This window comes from Manis javanica, chromosome 3, assembly GCF_040802235.1.
Source record: "Manis javanica isolate MJ-LG chromosome 3, MJ_LKY, whole genome shotgun sequence".
Lineage (NCBI taxonomy): Eukaryota > Metazoa > Chordata > Mammalia > Pholidota > Manidae > Manis > Manis javanica.
In genome coordinates this window covers 118,609,925-118,634,820 of record NC_133158.1, presented here as the reverse complement: position 1 = coordinate 118,634,820, position 24,896 = coordinate 118,609,925, and the positions used below count along the sequence as shown (strand labels likewise).

Here is a 24,896-nt window from a genome sequence, read left to right as displayed (position 1 = left end):
CAGGATTGACTCTTTTTCCAAGCAATGTCATCTAGCCTTAGAGTTAGAAGGCCCAGATCAATTGTCTTGCCTTTGTGAAGCTTCCCTGTGCATAAATCTGATCTGGTTGTTTACAAGGCATTCTTACATCCACAGCTCATACACAGCGCAGATCTACCCCTTCCCGTATTTGCCTGTTCATTCAATGAACCACATACCAAGGTGGTTGGGGAATATAGAGGTAGTGCACAAGGATGTAGAAGGGAAAATGTATCGTGCAAGTTGAAGCTATAAAGCCAGCGCTTCAGATAACTTCTAAGTAATTCTCAGGGGATTGGCAAAAATCAACTAGTGGAGGTTTATGTGCACAGAGCAGTAATAGAACTCAATTTGTATTTTAAGAGAGAAATGTCTGATTATACGTTCAGACATTTATCTATACAGCAAAGAATAATTGAGCACCTTCTGCATGGCAGACACCATTTTTGGCTCTGAAGATACAAGAAAAAATAAAAAATGGTCCTTGCCCTCAAGGAGCTCACAGTCTATTGAGTTACCTTTCTGACTTTCCCACTAGATTGGGAGCTCCTGGAGGGCAGGCACTTTTGTTCAACTGAAAAAAGTGCAGATTCAGAGTTGAACTTAGATTACAATCCCAGCTCTATTATTTTTACTGTATTTACCTCAGTTAACTGATCTATAAGTCAGGGCTAATAGTGCCTGCCTCACTGAGACATAGATTAAATGAAGGAAAGAGAGGATATGCTCGACCCATCAGGGGCTCTTAAGTCTTTCTTCCTATGTCGCAGTGCCTGGCATGTGGCAGCCCTTTAGTTCACTTCTGCCTGGCTGAGTGGAGAGCCTGCACACTCTGGGGCCTCAAGGTTGGGGGATTTCAGTCTGGGGTCTGTAGCTGATTGATCCCTTCTCAGCTCAGTCAGTGATCAAGTTGCTTACTGCCAGTGGTGAACTATGCTCAGGGCTAGTGTTGGGTTCCAGATGCTCAGTACCTGTAGCCCAGGCATGCATTTTGCAAAAGTCAGAAGCAAAGTCAAAAGAAAATGATGAAATTTCCTCTCTGGCCAAATGCTATTATTTCACCAAGGGCAACAAATCTTCTTGGCAGGAGAAGTTGATCTGCTTGTGCTTGTGTAATCAGTTGTATTTGCAAGTGATGGAGTCCTTCTCGCAGCAGCTTAAAGAATAGATGGTGGCTGTCCTTGGCCTTTCTTTAACATTTTATTGTTTTCAGAGCGTTTTCACAGTGCATGATCTCACTCTTTCCTAATAAAGTCTCGCTGAGGTCTACATGGTAGAAATTAGTACCCTTTATTATATTAATTTAATCACTAGGGAGCTTGACGCCCACAGAAGTTAGGTAACCACCCAAAGTTATAGCGTTTCTTGTGCTATTTGTATGAAGTTTATTTGTTACCCCAGAGGAATGGTGAGAACAGTATTAGTGCTTTTTGTCTGGTTAGCACTTGATGGTATATCAAGATATCTGAGCTCATTTTTTGGCTCAGTGAGTGAATGAGTTTAGCAAATTCAGAATAGGATTCCTAAGACTGCTATCTCTCTCTGACCTGTGAAATCACTGTGCATTCCTCCTGACTGATCACAAGATAAATCTGTTCCATCATGGACCATGTCTTTTATTTAAGATGTGGTCAATATTTACATTTGACAAGTTCATAAAGATTCATGCAATGCTTCTGTGGGTAGTCATCCTCAAGCCTACCTTGCAAAGTAGAGGTAGAATCTACCTGGTCCAGAATAGGCAAGTGAGGTCTTGAGAGATTACATGGCATATGCTAGGTAATATGACTCAAATGTGATAGATTTAGGGCTTAAATCCTGTCCTCTGGCTTCTGAATCCAGTGTTTGTTATAGTACATGACATCCCAGTCTCCATCTTACCTCCTTGCTGTTTGCTAGGGGTTAGGCTTTCCCTGCAGAACTTAGAGTTTGGTAAACCCAAACCTATGAACTTCCAAGTTTACCATAGTAATACTAGTATTAAATACCCTTTGACATCAAAGATAAAATATGTTGCTTCAGAGAGACTGTTCTACCTTTTTTAAAGAAAAGTTTTCATTTGTTTCCCAAGTTTACCTCTAATTTTCTAGTGTCCTTAAAAAATGCCCAAGTTCCTTGAATCTGCAAGTTGGACATGAGAGGTTGACTTGATTTCTATGTTCGCTTTTAACCCAAGCAGTTACACATTTTAAAGGATGATTGATAGCCATGCAAAATGGAAATGGGCCCTGTAAGTGCTCACTGAAATCCCTGCAGGCCGAGACTGGTAGAACGAGAGAATAGTCAAGGCCGCTTTCTCTCTCTCTCCACACTATTCTCCTCTTCTGGAGGTAGTGTGGTGATGAAGATCACTACACTAGTACAAACACTAGTGCCAGAGAGACCTGGATTTGAGGCTTGGCTCTTTCTGTAGTACCTGCGAGACTTTACGCAACCTATTTAACTTTCCTGGGCCTTAATTTCCTCATTTGTAGAAAGAGGTTTAATGATATCACATGTAATTTGTGTAATATTCCTTTAGTACAATGGCTGTGCATTTTTAGTTGGTAAGTAGGGTCACTTCTTATCACTGTTTTTATCTTCAACTAAGACCCTTTCTTTTACCCTTCAGGATCTTTCCATGTTTCCCATAAAGAGGAATAGTATCAACTCCATTTAACATCATTGTAACCTACTGTGTCATAGGATATTTTGCATTTCTAATTTTATCCTTACCTTTATAATCAAAGTGCTGACTAATGCAGTATCTGCCACCTTCTGCCTGCTCGGCAAATACAATTTGGATTAACAAAATTTAACTTTTTAGCTATGGGAGGAACATAGCAACATAGGCAACAGTTTGGAAAGTAGAGAAGAGAAAATATCCCCACAATGTGATACTTACAATACTGCACATGGTGCAGTGGTTCAGGCCATGGACTGTAGTTATGTTTGAATCCTGGCTGCAATCCTTTAAGCATCCCGTTTAAACCCTGGGATTCAAATTCTTCATCATTGAATGAGGGCAATAAAAGTGACTGTCTAAGCAGGAGGTTGGAAAGTGCATTTAAAATAGGGCCTGGTTAAATAAATGTTAGTGGTGATGATGAGGAGGAGGATTTATGTGTTCCCTTTATGCATGTTTATGTTCACAAATATCTTGAATACTTTTACTTTTCCTACTCCTTTTGTTTGTCACAATACTTGTGAATTGGGAGTTTGAAGATTATGCCCATTTGAAGGAACTAGGCCAAAAGGGACCCAGAACACTGAACAACCAGCCTGCTCTGTCCTGATTTTCTGTGTGCATTTCTCAATTGGGAAAATAAATTCTTGACTCCTAGTGACTGTCGTAGATTATGGTTTAAGTTACAGAGACAGTAAATCACACTGGGTTTTTTCAGTCTGGCTTTTATGATAATGCTGGCTTTGTGTGATATCGCCTCATATCCACTGGAATGGAGATGCGTAAGGAGCAAACAGAGAGAACTCCTGGAGACTTACAACCATGCTTTTATGTGGAAAGAGAACGTAACTGCGGAACGTGGAAAACCCTACAAAAACAACTTCCACCATGCTTCTCACCACTTGTGTGTCAGCATGGCCCTTCAGCAAGCTCCCAAGGCACCCACGTTTCTCCACCCCGTCTTTCCTCTAAGCAATGGACTGTTAGCACCAGAAATCATCACAACCACTTTGTTTCTCTCTGTCTTCAGCCTCTCATTAGAACAATCCTTTCTTTTTTTTTTTTTTGTTTAAGATTAGCGCAAGACACATACATGCCGATGTGTAGCATTTGCCCTTGTCTGGAGCAGCTGACCTGCTGCGCCAAGGTCCTGGGCTGATCTGCAGACATCTTCCCCTAGGCTGCTTCACAGGGTTGACTCTGCCAAAAGACAGTTCCCTCCCTTTCACTAAAACATTACTGACATCTTCATGCACAACACAGACAATGAAATAAACAAAAAGGAATTCAGAGGGACACAAGAGCTGGAGATCAGTTACATGTGTTTTTACCTAGAATGAAAGATGGTAACTTGTCAACTTGACACTCTTGTGTATACCTCCTAGGGTCTCCATCCTTGGTACATCTGGAATGTCAGCCTTGCTACATCTCTGGATGTCCATTTTCCACCTTCGTCCAAGACGTGATTCAAATATCACCTTCCCATGTGCGTGCCCCTTTACTTCCTCAACTTAAGTCATCTCCTCTTTCTCTGTGTTCTGGTAGCAGTCATTCAAATATTTTAGTTTGGATTTTTTTTTCTTTTTGTTTTTGTATTTTACCTTTAGATGTTTCCAGATACCTAGTGTGTCCTACTGTATCTCCTAGGGGACAGGACCTATGTTTCAATTATTGCTTTAGCATTAGCATTTGCTAGCCACGCCTCAAATGTATTTTGCGTAAATGCAGTATTTATAGTCATCTCCTCTGTTAGGTTTAGTTTTTGTGTTATTAGAAGCTTATAAGGTTGCTTCTCACAAGTGAAATAACATGATCCTTAACATGCTCTGTGTACTATAACATGTAGTTACTTGTTCTTTGCCAAAAAGAAGCACTGGAGACTGAGCCCACAACATTAAGCATTGCCTGAGGTTTCATGCACTGCTGAATGACCTGGGTTGATCACTGCATTACATTTCTTGATTAGAAAAGAATAGTCAGTAGTAGCTTGCTTCCTATTACCCAGAACATTTGGAATGATAGAGATGGTGAAGCATATAGAGATTTTGATGATTTTCAAGGTGGTGTTATAAAGGGTTATTATTATAACCCATTTCATTCTGATTAAAATGATACTTTGGACTCCATTCTAGTTATTAGAATGTGGGAGGCAATTTCTAAAATCAGTGTAGCTGGGTATAAATCCTAGCTCCTTCTCATACCAGCTCTGTGACTGAGTATGTTGTTTAGCTTCTCTGTGTTTCCTCATCTGTCAAGTGAGCTAGCAAAAGCACTTATATCGTCAGATTATTTGAAAGGTTAAAGGAGATTATATATATGTAGACTAGTCAGTCCATAAATGTTATTATAAACCCCAGACATTGTATAAGGCCCCAGATTAAGAAAATTTTCACCATGTGACAGAAGTATTTCTTTCTGAAAGGCCTATCATTAGGAAATTGTGGTTCAGATAGAGAGGAGAGTCTGAGGCCAGCTTGATGAAGACTCTGGACTCACCTGTCACAGGAAGCTCATGGGGTCTTCATAAACTGAGGAGGACCACCCTTTGTTAAGTCGAGGAACAGGAGAAGCACAGAGATGGTAACCAGCACAGCCTGCCAGAATCCTCTCTGGCCCACATCTGTGTGTGCCAGCTGTTGTCAGTCTGTGGAGGCTCGCCAAGAATAACAGCAGTGATTTTTGCTTCACAGCAACTTCCATCTCGGGATTTCAGAATGCTGCCTAAATGTAGATTAGGGCTCCCAAATTTTTTGCCAAGAATGAACATACTTTATAGGGCATCAAGAATACATCACTGTTCTGAGGGACTCTTTCATGATAGAACAAGAACTAACTCGATTCGAATTAGACCTGCTTTCCTGATTTGAGTCTTCTCAATTCTAGTTCTTGTTTTCTTGGTAACCTTGGACAACTCAGGTGCTCCTTGATTCCCAGTTTTCTCATTCTGAATGAAGGAACTCTCCTACCACTAAATGATCTCCAGTATGTTTTGTTTCTGAAATTTGTAAAGAGAGCAGAGGATCTAGAGTTAGCTCCCATATAGACTACTGCTTCACATTTTGGAAAGGCCCACCTTCTTGTAGAGTATGGTATTTTCATTGTATTTTATTCATGATTAGGCCATAACCCAACAGGAAAAAAAGTACCACTTTGGTCACCAGAAATGATGTTATCTTCTAGTTTTTCATGTGAAAGAGTGTTAGTTTCTCTTACATGATTTTCCCTTGACTCACATCTAAGTACAGTGCAATTTATCATTTCCTTTTTACTGTTTAAAGACTTAGCATTGACCTCCTGCTTGTGTCAGACATTGATAAAGGAAGTAGTCTTCTGAAGGGCCATTCTGCTCCTCTTGCTGAATCATGAACACATCAAAGAAGGCCACGTCTCTCAAATTCTTAGTCTGTCCATCTACATCAGAATTACGGGGAAACGTGTTTTCTTCCTTGCTACCTTTCTACACAGAGGAAATACTATATCACAAAATGTAGTATTTATCCCTAAGAAAGGTCCCTTTAATAGGTCAAGACTTTATAACATATAATTAAATTCCCTTAAACATAAGTAGCTAGGTCATAAAATCCCTCTGAAAACATGCAGATGGATTAAGAGGCTGAGAGAGTTTGTGGGGGGTGAGTACACTTTCTGAAGTTGATGACTAGATTCAAATCCCAGGTTCCCAGGTATCTTTAAGGGGATTTCTGTGCCTCAGTTTCTCATTTGTAAAGTTACAGTGGTAACCAGCTGATGATGGGGTGGCTGTGGTGAGCACATGAGTCCAGGTAAAACATTGTGAACATCGTCTGGCCCTTGCTGAACCCTCAGTATACCTTGGTTTCATTCTCAAATTATAAATCAATACATGTATAAATTAAACATGTGTTTCTACCTTTCAGACTTTATGGAAAGGAATATTACTTTAATAAAATTCCTATTATTGGAATCATGGTTGATGATCACTTAGGAATAGTCAATGCTCCTGATCCTCAGATTCAGTATCAGACCCTGACCTTTCCCCTCTGCCACAGCGCTGATGAATGACCAGTCATTCGTATTCCCTCATCCACCTTCCTGCCACATTTGAAAGGCATCCACAGCTCAGATTTAACAGATTATTTGTGAGAATTTAATGCAAGTCATGAGCCCCTATTAAATATGAGCACATGCCATGTAACATCTTAGGTGGTCCTAAAATGGAGGCATTCCCTCTCCTGCACTTCTCCCCAACCCCATTTACAGATGAAAAAGCTAATGCCAAGAGTTTTAAAAAAGTTGTGAAATGTTATACAAATTAAGTAGTGTTACTGATGTGAACCAGCCTTTTCTGCTTCCGAAGCCCACACTTTCTCCATGACACCACAATCAATGTTTCTGAAAGTAAAAGGGGCCACATTGGTCTCTAACCTCTGATATAATTAGTATCGTGCTTTAATCAGTGAGGTTGACTGTCTTGATTAACCTTTATGATAAATCATGTAAGTTTCATATTTCTAAATGAATATATAGAAGCAACTGTAAATTAGTGGAAAAACACTGAGCTGGGATCAGAAGATTCATATTCAACTCCTGGCTCTGTGACTTGCAATGGGTTTGAGTTTGGCTAAGTCACTTAACACATGGCTAATTTGGTTTGTTTCTTTGTCAGAAAAGCACACCCACATGCTTTGGAAAGTCTTAAATGAAATCTGGCATGTATGGATGTTGCACTGGGGTTCCTTGCTGCCTATAGAAGAGCACCAGAAATGCAAAGGGTTTCTCTCTTTCTTTCAAGTCCTAATCCAAGCCTGTTACCCTCCTGGCATGTTTTCCATAGGCTCCATTCCACTGTAACCTCTCCTTTGAATTTTAATGATTCATTGTTGTACTCATGTGATACATATATAGCACAGTGTATCTTTAAGGATGATAATAATTTTGTAATCAGTGCAGGCAGTAAGTGGCTTACATGGACCATCACATTTAATTCATGAGATAAATCCTACTGACCCCATTTTATGGTTTAGGCAACTGATTTTTAGTAAAATGAAGCATCTTGCCCTGGGTCACACAGTTATTAAATAGTCTATGTGGAATTTGAACCCAAGCCCTGTAGCCTCTACTTGTAAGACTAAGCCATACTGATTACCATCAACAGTCAATAATTTGCTTCTTTCTTTTATTTTTCCCTCACGCACATTGATTTCCTGACTAGATTATTAATTCCTTGAACTGGATGTATCTCAATTATCTTGACGACTGCCTTAATGCCTAATTACTAGTATTTGTGGATAATTTAACACAGAGTCACCAGAGGGTACAGTTTTCCACACTGTTCAAATACCCTGCAAGCAAGCACTTTTGATTCCTTCTTTATCTCCACCCAGAAGCTAATCTTCCCACAGTGTTGAAGTATTTTGATTCGATTTTCACAGGTCAAGCAAAAAACCTTTTCTCTGTTGTTCTCACTAAGACACCGCCTGCCTCCCTGCTGGGGCGCAGAAATCCAGTGTGATGAGTGCATCTGTCAGAGGGCAGACTTGTTTGCTGAGGGTGGCACTGTTATTGAACAAAACACATGCCCTTTCTTTGCATCCAAAGTGCCTTGGATTGCTGAGCAAAAACCTTTCTGACTCAAACAAAAACTACCTTGTGTTAGGTAAAATATGGGGATTTAACCATTTGTTTGCTGGTATGCATTTCCCACGAAAAACTCAAAAACAGAAATTTACCTCAGCCATGGAAAGTGATGTGCCAAGCGTCATATTTGCATATTAAAACCGAAAACTGATTTGCATGTTATTTCAGTGTTTTGTGTCATGTTCAGGCATCTGTCAAGCCCACTAGATAGAAACAGCTTGTACAGTAGGAAAGTGTTTCTGTGCATATCAGACTGAAGATCTAGGTGCCTTTCTTTTTTTTCAACAGATTGTCCTCACTTTAGGTTCTCTCCATTCTCTTCAGGCTTCATATCTGAAAATACTAAAGAAAAGCCTGAAATCCCATGTTTTATAAGGTATACTTAGTATTTTCTGGGGGCCATCACTTTCTACTATGTATGTGTATAACTTCAAAATTATTAAGAAACAAATTGAAGTATTCATCACCCTACCATTGCTAACATGAGCCATGTCAACATTTGGGTGTAGTTCCTTTTAGTACCTGTTTTTTAATACCTCCAGAGACACATATGCTGGTGTACTTGTATATATATTTTTATGCATTTGTAATTATCCTATGTACTATTTTAATATACTCCCATTTTTAATATGATAATGGCAAGAATTGTGAGATAATCTGTATGTCTAATAATAAGGAATTGGCAAAACCCCATCTTGAACATAGTTTATTAGGACCACAGTCAGGGCTAGATCCCCACTAAGAGAAACACTATGATTTCTATTTGGTATAACATTATTAAAAGTGTAGCTTCTGGTCAAGGATAACTTTTCTGTGGAATAATGCATAGAAAGCAGTACTTTGTGTTAAAATCTTTCTTTTCAATGCTGGAGCAACTAGCCCTTTGCCTTGTTCCAGGAAACCAATAAAAGATGAATTGTCCTCTAAGAGAAAGTTGCTGCCAGGTACCAGTGGGGCACAGCAAAGACCAAGACCTGGTTTAGTTTGAAAACACAACCTTGAACAGCAGTTTGTTCCATTCATCAAACTTTTATGTCTTGAGTCCTGTGGAGATAAAACTTACCAATGGAAATAATCTTATAATTGTTTTACCATTGTTATATCAAATTCTTTACATATAACATACGTAAAGCTTAATCTATGGGGAGGGATGCATGTAGATTTTAGCAATAGTTTTGTAGAAAAAGCTTCTTTTAGCTTTGTGTAGGAACAGTGTAAAATGGTATGTAAGAGTGGAGCAAATGGAGAGAGATCTTTATCCCCTTATCACCCCACAGAGGCAACTCACTTTCTCCTTTAAGGAGGACTGCCTGGGAACAGAGATGGAAGGCACCGTGAAATGAGAACTATGAATTAGGTTGGCAAGAGATCTTTGATCTAGCTTCCTCTGACCTAGAGGATCTAGGATCCTTGCTTCTCGCCTTTCCTGCTTTTGCCTGCCAGGTAGAACATCCATGGTTGTGCCCTTTTTACCTGGAGCTCTTCTAGGCGGGAAAGGATAAGGGAAGCTACTTTATTCTGAAGAGTCAGACATAAGCTCGGCTTTTACTATTTATCTTTTGGTGCCAAAGGCTAGGATGTAGAAAGGTTAATGGTTTGGAGAGCCAGCAAGGTATGCCTTCACCGAAGGTCATGTATTTCAAGGTTTATAGTTAAAAAATTCAAAGTAATTCTCTCTCTTGCTAAAACAATTACTGTGAAAATCAGATGTACTACCCTGAAGTACTTCATCAGCAAATAGGGAGGTGGAGAGGTGCTGGAGAGATTGCTCTGCAGACATTCCACTTCCAAGAAGAAAATCAGCGTTGTTGGTGGTCTTTAACTGCTCCTCTTGGTAATTATAGCTGTCGCATATTTGATGTTTAATATTTTACAAAGCTTCTTCCTTTAGCTATTATAATCTTCCAGTTTATACATAAGAAAAACAATGATAGGTAGAAACAAACCCTCATGGAACTGAAATGGCACCCTAGACATCAGGCCCAGGAGCAGGTATGCTCCAAGTTCAGGCACTCTTGACCTGTGGAACTGAGGGTGGTGAGTGTGGAGAAGGGTCACTTTCCTGCAGCTCAGCCCACATCTCTGCAACACCTTGGCACTCACCCTCCACAGGCCCCCTCAGGGGGCACCTTCCTCTCGCTGCAGTGACATCCAGCAACTTCACCTTCTGTAATTCAAAATCATCAGCCCTTCACCATGAATACAGATTTGGCTTAAGACAGGTGATTAAGGTATCAATGCATGATATGAGGAGGGGAGTATAAGAAAGAGGTTGTAAGAAAATCAAGGTTTTCACAGTTGAAGACTAACCAGAATCGGTTTCAAAGCTAGGATCAAACTTTTAAAGTCAAAACGTCTGACTTGTCTTTGTGCCTTTACCATACATTCCCCAAGAAAATGAAGCTTATGACTAGAAGAACGAAGAACATGCTTTTATACTCCCGTGAAGCTCTGAGGAATGTTCATTTCTGGTTTTGAATTGTTACTAGGTGGTTCAACCTGCCCCTTCTTTCTCTTTGGCCCATTGCTTTTACCCTGAAGCAGATTGTATGCCCAGCATATCTTCTGCCTTTGGCCTAAAAGGGTGGGTGCTCCTTCTATTAAACAAAAGATATTGAGAGTAGAGCATGATAATTCAGTGAGAGTCAGAAAGTAGAAGGAGCTTCGGGAAATTGCGAACTGCAAACTTGACATGGTTAAATAGCGGGGAAAAAGAATGAAAATATCAGAAACATGTATTTTTTTCTGGCAGGCTTTCAGCTCCAAAATGGGGCTAATTCTACCTTTTGAAAGAAGGTAATTTCAGTGTTTCTTTTTTCAAGAACACGTAATTGAAGTTATTTTCCCTCTGAGAGAAGGAACCTCTTGTACATCATTACAAATGGACAGGAAAAATGAGCAACTCTGGTACCCAAGTGATAGAGTATTCATTATCATGTAATCTCCCTGAATGTCTTGGCTGCCTTTTCCTGCTATTTTATTTGCTGGGGTGGTGCTTTTCTGGTAAGGTGCAGATCTGTACCAAGTTCAAGTATGCTAGCACTGTGTAACTAGGAAATCAGCAGCAGGTAAGGACTCATGGGAGAAAAGTGACCCTGGCTGAGGTCAACATCTCCCTAATTCAACAGGCCAGCATAATGACAGAACTGGATAACCATTTTATAAAATGGATTGTAAGCACATGTATTCAAACAGTTAACCTGGTGGTTTCAAAAATCCAAGCTGTTCTCCTGGGGGTCTTCACTTTTTGTGCCTTAGTGGAAGCTGTTTACCATGGTTCCTTTCCTCTCTAGGAGGAACAGTGGAATTATTCCTCCAAGGAGGGGCAGGGGTAGGATAGAACAGTCCGCCTTTGTATGTTCTTGGTTTCATGGCCCACATGGAGTGAGAGTTCAGTAGGCTGCAGAAGCCCTGTGACCTTCCAACTGCTTACTCAGATTCAGAATGCTGAGTGAAGTCGTAGATTGTTTCAGGGGATGCTGACAAGTGGTGTAAGTCCTGTTGATGGAAAGCTCTATAGTAATGAGGTTTCCACTTACTCACTGTATATCTGTTTTTATAGACTGCAGAGTATCTGAAAATATATATGTGATTTTACTGTAAATATCTGTAATGACAAGTGCCCTGCATATTATGGACACAAAAATATCACAGAATACAATCAAAGGAGACTTTGAAAACATCATTTTACACATAAAAATACTTGTCTCAGGGAATAGAAATGATTTGATGAAAATTACTGGACAAGTTAAAGGCAGAACTACAAAAAAGTAAGATAAATAAGTCTGCACTTATAGGTTTTTATGTAAGAATATATAACAACAATTCAAATACCATGAAGTGTTATATAAATATAATAGATATTGTTATTTGTTTTATTCTTAATCTGGCAGAGTTTTCTTGCGCACCAATCCATGTATATTCTGTTTGCACAAACACTCCTCATTTTTGTACAGCCTCACCCACAACTTTTACCAGGATTCTAGAGCCGAATTTGGATTCATATTAAGCTCCCTGAAATGATTAATAGCTAGACCACTAGGAAGAAAAGAACCACGGTAGACAAGAACCGGTACCAGATACTTGGACATTTTCCATTTCCTGACTTGTGTCAGGAAAAAATGTTATCTGAAAAAAAAAATACTTTAGAAAAAGGAAAATATTAGAAAAATATAAAGAGAAGGATACCAACCACTCTCCCATCCCTTTCAACCATTAAACTTTGAGTATATGACTTTCCAGACATATTCTGTAATAGTCTGAGGCAGGCTGGCCTGGATGGTTCGCCTCCACATGGTAAGTTCTGTCCTCATTGCGCCTGGCATGGCCACATCTAACTGCAAGGAAGAATGGAAACTTAGCCTAGCTGTGTGTTCAAAAAGAAAAGGGAACAGATTTTTGGTGAGCAGTTAGCAGTGTCTGCCTCAGTTAGTAATATCAGAGGTCCTCTGAAATGTATTAGCCATTAGGTTGCTCAGAAATAACTTGATATCTGATTGCATTTTTTAAGGCATCATTGGCCTTGGTGTTTGAAGTGCTTGCCAATGTGCACATTTCAGAAGAAGGTCTTTAAAAAGTCAGCCCCAGTTTTTAAATCTCCTAACGAATCTCTGGTTGCCTAAAACAGTCTTGACATTGACCACAGCCCATTTATCTAGCCTCATCTTGCTGTGTTTCTCTTCTATTTCTTGACATTTTATCTCATATACATGTCCTTTTATATACAATTTGTCATGTCTTAACTTTTCTCCTTCTCTTTTCTTTTTCTTCTCATCCTTTCCTTCCCTCCCTCTCTTTTCTTTCCTTTTATTTTCCTTTCCTTCCTTCTTTCTTACTTTCCTCTCCGATTTATCCTTCAAGATCAAACTAAGATGTCATCACCTTCCTAGCAGCCTTCTCCCATCTCAAAACATTGAATTTAATACCTGTGTTTTAGCACTTAAACTTTATTGTAATTACCTATTTTCATGTCTCTTTCTTCCTAAACTCTGAGATGTCAGAGGCCGGAATCCTGAATGATTTGACTTTATAACGATAGTGCTTGGCACATGACAGCTCCTTAGGAGAGAAATGTTAAGAGAATTTTGAAGTAGTCCTCTGAAATCTATTATCAATAAACTCTTCTGTGCATCATATAATGTTTTGCCTTTACTAGGAAGTTCAGACATTTCAAAGAACACACATGTAGCTGATTAGTATTGACACTTACAAGAATGTCTTTTTCTTAGAAGAGGCTAGAGGCATTGTTCATATTTGTTTTGCAGGGCTTTTGTTTCACTATTTTGCAGTCCTCCACTCTGAAAACAATCCTCTCCTTAGATAACAGAGTCAGTAGTTTAAAATCCAAATTACTACAGAATAATGGAGCTGGAAGGGCATGGAGACCAGGACACCAGAACTTGGAGAGCCATTGCCTTGGGGCAGAAACATGCCCAACTCTGCACCTTGAGCTTCAGTCAGGGCTCTGCTTCTGTCAGGGGCAGCACCTGCTTCACTTACCTTCTCTAAGCCTCAGTTTCCCCTTCCATAAAATAAATTACCTGTTGTACAGGGTTGTTGTATAAACATTTGAAATTACATGCACGTGAAAGCAGGCACCTTGAAAAGTATCACACAAATATGAGGAATATACTGCTGATACTTTGTACATTTCTATTTTTAAAGAAATAAAAAACAAAATAATGAAATGTGTCCTCTTCCAGATCCCCACCCCACAATTCTGCAATTATTCCATTACCCAGATGCAGTTGTAGAAGCTGCTTAGTAAAAACTGAATTGGACACAGTTATTAATTTTTCCTAGAATGTGTTGAGTCCTAAGCACTCCTGAGAGAGAGAAATTAAAAGTGGTCTCACCATCCCAGTGAGAAAAGGACTAAACTACCACTTAGGGGATTTGAACCCCAAAGAAAGTCCTGGGCTATGTCCTTCTCAGTGTGACAGACTGGAAACTGGGGAACCTGTGTTTTTACCAGTATGTATCCCACAGTTGCTAAGTATTAGCACTGGGGGGGTGGGAGAGTTAATAGGGGGAGGGTGTATTTCTGTAGCCAAATAAGGTTTAGAAATACTGGAAGTGATGATCTCCTGGGCCTTTCCTCATGAGAAAGAAATCAAGATGAGGATATGTGAGGTTAGACTCTAAAAGAAAAGAGCCTTTCCAAGTGTGTTATTGAAGAAACAGTATCTCAAGCAAGTACTTGTAGCATAAAAGGAATGATATTTTTTTCTTAATATCTGTAAAATACTGACAAGGTAGTACTTTGAAATTAGACCTCTACTTGAAATGTAAGTGCTAAGGGTAAAATCTGAATTGCTGGCTTAGATTTATAGAGGACATACTTGGCTTTCTTACTGCCCTTGTTTATGTTAAAAGGGAAGCAGATGTTAGGCCCAAATGATAAACTGTGTCCATTCCTTGAAGATCTACCCTAACACTAGAAGCAGGAATTACCGGGTTTTCCTTAAGAGTTGTTGATTTAAATTAAAACAGCCAACAGAAATTAATATCAGATGCAGTGTTTAATAGTTTGGTCAGCACTTTCTCTGTGGGAAGCAATGTGTGGCATTTGTAGTCAGGTGACCCCTATTTGGGGTTCCAGTTCCCTTTATTGAAAGTCTTGGTCATTTTCCCATCTGTGTCTTTAGTTTTGTCACCTGAACTGAATTGTCCCCTGCCTCAGAGGCAGGTTGGGGGATCCATATAAAGTCCTCTGGTACCATGATTTGAAAGTAGTTAAGCTCTATACAGCATAAGATGCCAGCTTTCTCATTTTAATCCTCACAAAGACTGGGAGGGGGCACTGGCAAGCCTCTCGCACACAGAAGGGAATCAGCAGTTACGAAAGATTCACAAGCTCACCTAAGGACCCCAAGTTAGTGTCATAGTTAAGTCTCTGGCTGCAAATAGACGATGGAAAACTCCCTGTCTCAGTCTTCAGAGCTCTCCCAGCCTCCCTCTATTCTAGGGAGAACTTCCTAAGTCTGATTAGTTTATTCCCCTGTGAAAAATCCCCACTCTAGTTTCTATTGCCTGGATGTTCCACCTGAGGATCTTTAGATAATCGTTTCCTGTGGTCAGTGAACATCCTGCAATTGTAAGTGTACTTTATGTGCATTTTTATGGATGCCATCCTTTGCCAAAAGGGAGTTAAGCTCATCAGATTTTCAGAGCAGCCTTGGTCCGTGTGGGTCCCACCTCAGCGTGGCTTGGCCGTGATTAACTTAGCTGACTCTTTCTTGTCTCTCTGCTCTCCAGTTTCAAACACAGAACCACCTCCAGTTTTCCCCACGCTTCTCACCCCTGACCTTTTGTTCCTCTCAGAGTTCCCCACTTGACCTATTATAGGCCTTTCTGAGTATCTAGCATATCCTTATCACTTGAATTCATCGCATTACAAAAGCTATAATTTCATGGACTGTAGAAGTAGAATCACGTAGTATAAAATAAGGAAACATAAGCTTAGAGAGGGAAAGGCCCCAGGATTCCAACCCTAGATACAGTTCAACACTTAAATATATGCCCTTTCTTTTCCTATCTATAGAACTGTAGGTAATTAAACTGCACTTAACTTTATAACATGGGATCATCATTTAAATGTCCTTTTCTATTACTGAATCTATTAATTTGATAACATGGCTCAGTCATCTTTTTATACTTGTACATATAGATTTATAATGTACTCTTTTAAAACCTATTCATACTCATTCTATGTATCTATAAATGTCTGTTTTGCTGACCTCTTACCCATGGATGGGTGGTTAAATTGTTAACTTTTGTCCTCCTCTCAAATATAGTTTCTGTGACCAGCCTTGGTTTTCTAACTTTATGGGCATTTCTGTAAAATTTTCCTAGAAGTGGGTAGCATACGTGCAATTTATAGATTGGTATTATCAACAAATCACTCCTCCAATCTTCATATCTACACATACTCTTGATAATCATTTGTGCATGTTTCTCATCCCCACTAGACTCCAGTTCTCTTAAAGGCAATGACTGTGCCTGGTACATCTTTGTGTCCCTCCCTGATGCTTGCAGAGGGCACACAAAATAGGTATTGAATTGATAAGTGGATACACTGATAAGCAAAAGAATAAATGAGTGATTTAATAGCACCTTTAACCCACACTCCAACTCTATAGTGTAGGCATCATTTGCACCTTAGAGGAGGCCCTAACTTTAATAATATTTAATGTTTATTGAGTAAATGTGTCCAAGATGGGCTCTTGTCTTGGCTTTATCATGCCTAGACCTCCTCTGGTCTTTTCGTGTGTCAAATTTCCTTATCTCGTAATGCATAGGAATGATTCCTCTGAGTCCAGCATGCAGCTCTATTTTTTTGTTTCTGTCGTCTGCCACATGCCATAGTTTATTCACTGTTTTCCATTTCCAATCCAAATTGTCCAATGATAAAATAAAATCCCATGATTAAGATTAGGGACTGACGAAAATTCTTGGTCTTCCCAGCCTTTTGCATGTCTGTACTCCAACTTTCTGTACATTTTTTAAAACCTGAAAATGGAAGATACTCATAAAGTCCAAATAGGTACCAGTTAACAATTTCATATATTTTTAGAAGGTACTTGATGCATTAGACAGCATACAGACAATATCCATTTTGGAGTTGCTGAAATACACATTATCAGTAACAATGAAATATTTGTACAGGAATTAGTGCTTCATAGGAAGTTTCACATCCAATAACCCATTTGGTATAGTGAAGATAACAGGTGAATGAATATTCAACTCCGGGTTTTTTTTAAATGATTCTTGTAAACTATTTATGAAAGGAGAAACTCTTAATTATGTGTAAACATCAAGGATGAGTATTCCCAGTCTCATCTTCCTCTCTGTTAGCCATGGTGGACATCATTATTTCTAAACTTTTTATAAACTTAACACTTATAAACACTTTGATTGAAGATGTTGGGGTATGATATTGGAAACAGTCAAAGTTATAGGCAAAAGAAAATATAGATTCCCTTTTATTTACATACATAACACAGAGCTATTTTGCATCTAGTGTCTGGCCTTTCTTCTTTCCCCAGATAATTAGATTCTTGGTTGATCGTCTCAACAGTCTTTCACCTGACACTTGATTCCCTGACATTGCTTTAATTCTGGCTCATCCACCTATTTAAACACCAACCCAATGTCAATACTACTGATTTATCTTCCTCATTTGATATTTGGCTATTTGTAGTGCTGAGAGAAAATACCACTTAACTGCTTAACTGAAATATAAGGTCATTCATTTCTGCCCCCCATGCACTCGATAAAATCCATCTCATTTCCTAAATCAAACTTTATACATGGTCCAGAAATATGCAACTGCCAGGAGCTCCTTTTGCCACATGGCATTTTTTTTTAACATACATGTGAGAATCCTGTATGTTTCCTCTCTTTTAGCTAAATAAGTCCTCATCTGTACCACTGCATCTCCTCTGGAATTCTTCCTCTCAGGCTATGTGAGAGGTCTCTATGGTACCCTGAATGGGCACTTTCTACAGTTGCTTTATCTTTAGTTATCAATGTGCCTATATGTCTCACTTGACTATAAACTCTCTAAGGAGGGAGGCTCAATTTATACATCTTCTTTTATAAATATACCACTGCTCCATAATGACTGCTTAGCAATTGTTGAATGAAAATTCCTGCTGTTGTAAACATGGATTTCTAAAGCCTGAGACGTGACTCATGTAGATAAGGCAGGTAAATAAAGTGGTGTGTCCAAGGTCAGACTGAATAATTGATAAAATTGATTCTAAGACCCAGAACTCTTATTAACTATGTACAGTGCTTTTTCTTCTACAATGCAAATACTTTTTGATTATCATGATTGATGTCTAGATTACATTTAAAGGCCTATGTGTTCCCTGTCTTTCAGGGTGGACTTCCAGGGTCAGTGGGGCCTCCAGCTGTCCCCACCTCATTCCGGCCTGAAGATGAGCTTGAGCACCTGACCAAGAAGATGCTGTATGATATGGAAAATCCACCTGCTGATGAATACTTTGGTGAGTGGGGTCTGGAGTTGACATACCAAGTATACATGCTTCAAATATCTTAACAACAAAATGTATAGCAGTAAAGAAAATTGAACATAGATAGTAACTGTTAGTAAGTATACAAGTACCCTGGGAAACACATATATATTAAAAATTATCTTTTCCTTTAAGAACTATCCCAGCTCTACTATTTACCTAGCTTAGACAACTTGAACAAATTGCTTACCCTCTTTAAATCTTTGTTTTTGTTTTGCTTTATCTACAGTATGAAAATAATACCTACTTATACTGTTACTGTGAGTATTAAATGAAATATTTATAGAAAGCACTTAGCAAGTTCTTGGCATATAGTATATACTCAGTAATCAAAGTTATTTTATGCTTTAAGAAAACTAGATATGCCTATTAAAAATCCATTAATAGTAGCTGATTTAAATTTAAGTTCCTAGCAAGAAATAGACATGTATCACCAATTGGTAAATAATCATTACCAATTAATTGTAAACCATGAGACAGAATGTAGAATAATGATTAACTTTTTGCTGTTACAATATGACAGCATCACTTTATGTACTTCATAGGAATTAACTAATTTCATTGTAACAGAAGAAATACAACCTTGTGAGGTAAATGCTATTTTTACTTCCAGATCAGTAAATTGAGGCACAAAAATGTTAAGCAGTCTGCCCATATCAATAGCTAGTAAATGGAAGGACTGGATTAGAATCCAGATGTTAGGCCTATGCATTTTTTTCCCCTCTCTAAAAGCTTTTCCCCAGCTTTATCAAGGTATAAGAACCACACGTAATTAACATATACAACTTGTAGGTTTGGGCATATGTATATACTTGTATCACTGTCAGCACAATCCAGACAAAACATGTCCATCATCTTCAAAAGTTTATGCTGGATAATTAGGAAAGGTTTTATGAAGAAGATCAGCTGTGGACAGATGGAAAATAAGAGAAAGGTGTTCTTTTCTAATCAGATAGAATGAACAAAATATGAGTTAAAGCCAGGATTATTCAAGGAACATTTACTTTGTGTAGAAAACACCTACAAAGTGCTTATTACATGCAAGCTACTCTGCTAAATGGTGGAGACGTATGGGGATAGGCAGACATGGGTCATACCTTTAAAAGTGTTTATTGTCTTATATGGGATGTGTACAGAGTTATGGTGTATAATCATAACACAAGACAGAAAGGGACAAGTGACTTAATTAAAGTTCATCCCAAGTTCCTTGAGAATTCAGAAGAAGAAGAAGAGAGGGCATACTCAAGCAGGAAGGGAAAAGTGTTTATAGAGCAGTTCCCCTTTAAGTTAAGTCTTTAAAGTTATGCTAATAGAGATTTAGAAATGAGGCAATAGTAGAGAAGTGATGTAATTTCTTATGGGGGAATTTTAACATGATGGGAAATAAAATCACTGGAGTGAAGCACCTAGGTGGGAAGGCACAATGTTGAGAAATAAGGTTGGAGAATTAAGTTGGGGCCAATGTGGAGAGAATTTTTAATGCCTGACTAACTCTTACATAATGAGCCCTTGCACCTTGAGATCAAATGCTGTGGGTACTGTTCCATGAATACTGGTTAAGACTGTGGGCTCCAAAGCCAGAATGCCTTGGTGTGAATGCCAGCGCTGCCTCTTACTGACTAGGTAGAAGCAGGGGCAGAAGATGAGTTAACAGAACCGTCACTTATGATTCCACTCTTTAAATGTATCTGAGCACATTTCTCATGTTTGCCACTGTGCTGGGTGTTAGGGACACTCAGATTCAGGGGCTCTGCCCTCACAGGGTTCACGAGTTCTTGGGAATGACAGGAGGGAGGCAGATGTAAGAGGTATCAGTGCAGATATCATCACCATGTTGAGCTGGCCTGAGGTACTAGGTGAGCATGGAAGACAGGGTCCGTAAGTCTGCTTGGAGATAAAGGAAGGCTATATGTCTGCACATTTGCATCAGGAGTGCCTGATCTGAGAGTTACATAAGGTAAATGAGTCCTCTTTTTCTGTCTATCAGAATTTTACCTTAGTTTCATTCTGGACTGTAAATAGCATTGCCAAGCACTCTCCTAAAAGAACTTCTCTCTCTGGCCTCAGGACCCTGACCCAACCACTGCCTCATCATCTCCCCTCTTTTTCCATCCCTTTGCCTATTTAATGCTGGGATTGTCATTGACACTATACCTGATTTGTTGAAAGGCACTAAATGCCTTCATGCTAACACTCTCCTGCTAGATTACAAGCTGCACCAAGAAGCGAGGGAAGAAAATGTCAACAAATGATGTCAATGGAGTGGATCCCCCCTGGCCATGTTGCTTTCTTCCCAGGCAGCCTCCTTCTTTTTCCCTTAAGTAGAATGATTAATGAATACATTTTTGTTTGTTTTTCATTATGGAGCTTCTCATTACTCTTCATAGTTTTTCCAATAATTAACGAACTGCAATTATGATATGTTTAAAAGTATTGGGAGGGATATCAGAAGATCACCTCACAGATGACCTAAGTACAAAGGAGAAAAGATATCTTTCCAGTGGGGAGACCTGATAGACACCTTCTCAACCCAAGTAATAAAATTTGGTGTCATCAATAGTGGGAAAAATTGGCATATGGCAGCTGAGAGAATTTAGTAGGAAGTATACCACATCATCAATGTAATAGTCTTACTAAAATATTTAACATGAAGGCAACCATTAGGAAACATGTCTATTCCTAATCCAGGTGATATGGCATTCTTCAACATAATTGTCCTGAATTCTTGACAAAAGTATCAGTGTTAAAAGAGACTATTCTAGATAAAAGGAGATTAAAGAGACATGCCATTCAAATGCAAGGCATGCAGCTCAGTTGGACTCTGGATCAAAAACAGTATCTGGGACAAAGTTGAAGAAATGTGAATATAAACTATATATGCAATAATATATCAGTATTAATCTCTTGAGTATAGTAATGGCTTTGTGGTTATATAGGAAAATAACATTATTTTTAGGAGCGAAATGTTGAAGTTAGGAGCAAAAAAAATGTTCATCTCATCCAATTAGCCAGGCAGTGAGTCTTCAGCTCACCTCATCTGCAACATATTAGATAGGTGATTGAAAGATGGATAAATAGATATAGATATTGTGGGAAGAACAGAATCACTTTGGATTAAAACAGCTAGAAATGCTATTTATACACAGCTACACAGGACACCCCTAGATCCCCGAAAAAGTATCAAAGCTGTCACAAATGAATCATTTTAGGATTCCTTATTGGATGGGAGAAGTAGAGAGTCATATTTGATGCCTTCTAAACTTGACTATTTTTATAACTACAGTGAATCTTTGAAATTTCTCTTTCTTTTGTATGTTTCTGTATTTTCCACTGGGTACTCCCCTTTATACGGTTGGTGAGATGATAACCATTATGGTGGTAATGACAAAAGCTGGTAAGTGACCTAAGGCTCCACTGCTTTAAAAAGCCTGTTCATAGCCATGGTCGGAGCAACAGGTCTGAGGATGATGTCTTCAGTTTTCAAGTGAAGAAACAAAGAGTCTCAGAGCGACTCAATGAGTTCTTCATGGCCACATAGCTAGCAGGTTTCAGGATTTGGACGTACTCTGCTCAAGTCTATTCCGATTCATCACCATTACAGAAAGGTGTATATTGTTCCTGCAGCTTGTCAATAGTTGGGGGATCACTGCCTCATGTCATCCTTTCCTTCCTGAAATCTTGATCTTCAAGTGAGAGACACCCTGTGCTCCAGGCCATAAGTTATGTAGCCTGAACTTCAGTGTCACTGACAATAAATTTTAACTATCTACAACTCCTAAATAAGCTGATATAATACTAAGCATGAGCTTTTTGCTATGGCTCAAATATATACTTTAAGAAGACAGCATACCTAACACCTCCCTACCAACTATGTTGGCTGACTAGCCCTTCTGTTAACTTTGGAGGAAGGCAAATCGCTGATAACTACAGCTCCTCTTGGTTTCTCAAATCAGTCCCTCATAAAATATGACAAGCAGAAACCTACAGTTGAGTCTCAGCTGTCCCTCCCCACCATGTTTTTTTTTTCTGGAAAGTGCTAGTTTTAGTGTTTCCGTACCCTTCCTCTTCCATCTTCATGAAAAACTGTGAATGTTGCATTACCCTAGTAGGTAAATGCCACAAAGAATGAACCATAATACAACAGTTGGGTAAGTCCTTAGCTTTGAAGAGAGGATAAAGTCTCTCCTGCTGTGAACATTTTCCATCTACGTGGGTTTATGTGTGAGCTATGCCAGACTCCCAAGTGTCTTTCCATTGGCAATGAGGTCTCGAGCGGGACTCAAAACACTACCCTGTGGGTGGGAAGAAAGGAAATAGAAGAAAGTTGGATGTAGGAAAAAAAATGTTCATCTCATCCAATTAGCCAGGCAGTGAGTCTTCAGCTCACCTCATTTGCAGCAAAGCTGCATGCCTTGGTTCAAGCTTTTGCATCTTGGAGCACCCTGTTTCCCTGGGCAACTAGAAAAGTATGTTTATACCAGAGGAGACTCTCAGCTCCAAGGATAGATGCATAGAAAGAAGAAGGACTGATGAACTGTAAGTTATTATAAGTTAGGATACAGAACTTAAAATAGGAGTGGAGTTTTTAAATTAGCTATGAAATTCTTGGAGGATAAAGGTCTCATTGCTAGAAAATTGGGGAGCTTACCGGGCTAGATGCCAGCATTAGAACTTACATTTTTCAGAGAATTTTAAAGGAGAAATGTAAAGGAATGTTGAGTTTGTGTCTGTGTATCTTTGACACATCTCTTTGAATTTATTCAAGAGTTTCCCATGTAGGTTGATAAATTCAGAGCCTCTACTTTTTGTGCTTTAATTCATTTTGAAAGAGGAAATATATTCGTATGTAGAGTTTCCACATGTCTGTGTATGTGACCATAGCATGATTCTTTCCAAAATAATGGTGGTGTGTCTGTGCAAACCCTAAGGCCAAAGACAGCACTATTAGAATACAGTATCTATGGAAATGGATACCACAGTGTATCTGAGGATGGACTGAAAATATCTACCAGCTTATTTTTAAACACAAAGCTGTAACTATCTTGGCGTTGTTTACACTGAGTGGTCTTATTCCTTCTTTTAAGAAAAGCAAAAAAATTGAAGTGTATGAATCTTAAAGTTGTTCAGTGAACTGTTTGAAGAATCTCTAAGCCTTCAGAATAGCAGTAGATGAATTATCTTCATAGACTTTGGCATTTATCTAAGAATTTTTTTTGTTTGTGAGTATTGTTGATAAGGTATACTGAGAAATTTTGCATAAAGCCAAGAGTTTGTTCTAGAGGAACTAGGCTGTACTGCTTCAAATGCCAATCAGACAGAAGTGGAAGAAGATATGAGGCAACAGTGAGCTGGTACCTGGTGAGCCTAAAGAGAAGAAGGCATGACTGCAATTACTTTATTGATACCATCAGCTCACCATACTTGGTGATGTGTATCTTCTCAATTGAGAGCAAAGTGGAGGTCCAATGAATAGAAGCAGAGTACCCCCAAACAATGGGGAAGATAGTCCATTTCTTTTCAATACTATTAAGACCAATAGATAAGTGAGCATGTCCAGAGAACTAGGACTAGGATGCTTAGGAACCTGGAAACCACTCTCTGAGGTACAAATGAAGGTGTGGAGGAAAGAAAACCTGGAGCCCTGATTGCTACCGGGGGACTGCCATGTCTGAAAGGAAAAGGAATTCAACTTAATATGTGTGCTTTCAAAGTTAGCAGCAAAGGCAAGGGCAGGAAAGCTCGTGAGTCCCCATGAATTCACTTTTTTAACAGAGGCAAATTCTTGGAAGAGTCTAGGCCAGTGCCCAGTAACCCCTGCTGGAGAAGTGATGATAAGTATTCAAACATCTCTTGAACTATGAGATTAGATTTTGGAAGCACAGTGACTTAAGCATCTAAACTTGACTGAAATCAGACTTTTGTATCCAATTTCTAGTTCTACCTCCAAATTTTCATTATTGTATGATTACAGCTACCCTACATAATGCTTTGTAAAGCACTTTCAAACTTGTTATACCTTTCGAGCAAGACAGCAGCTTTGCAAACAGTATCTTTGTTTCCCCTTGGCATATGACAACATAAGAGATTTGAGTGATTGAGTTCTCCCCGCTCTCCAGGGCCACTGTCACCCCACCAGTCGTAGGTGCCCTAAGCAGCAGAATCACACAGGGGCCCAGCCTACTGACTCCAGATCCTGCTCTCTTCCCACCCCATAACACTGTCTTAGCACCATGTTCCTGAATTGCTCATGGGATGATAAAATAGATCAGTTGACGTGTTCTGTGCTTTAGCTTTTTCTTTAGTACAAGGAACAATCTGATTTCTTTGAAAAGTGCTAAGAGGGTCTCAAATGAGAGGTACTAATTAATTTGGATTTCATTGTCTTTTATTATTTTATGTCAAGAAAAAGGTTTTCAAAGTGTTCCTGTCAACTACAAACTGGAAATTGACTCCAAGTGGGCAGCTGCCTTTAGTATAGGTGGAACCTGAGGCCTTTTAAGGATCTTATTTCCAAAGAAAAATGGCCTAATTAATTAAAAACCCCAAAACCACACTGG

The 24,896-nt window shown here is 39.1% G+C and overlaps 1 protein-coding gene across 23 annotated transcripts in view; it reads left to right on the top strand.

The window, feature by feature from the left end:
- The window catches only part of LPP (LIM domain containing preferred translocation partner in lipoma), a 628,839-nt gene that overhangs the window by 450,336 nt on the left and 153,607 nt on the right, over positions 1-24,896 (top strand). For all 23 annotated transcript variants that reach the window (XR_012129299.1, XM_073231939.1, XM_073231938.1 and 20 more), the window contains one exon: positions 18,186-18,312. Coding sequence is in view for 22 of the 23 variants with exons in the window: in XM_073231939.1 (XP_073088040.1) it covers positions 18,186-18,312 (127 nt within the window). In the remaining variant the exon portion in view is untranslated. The remainder of the gene's footprint in view (positions 1-18,185; positions 18,313-24,896) is intronic.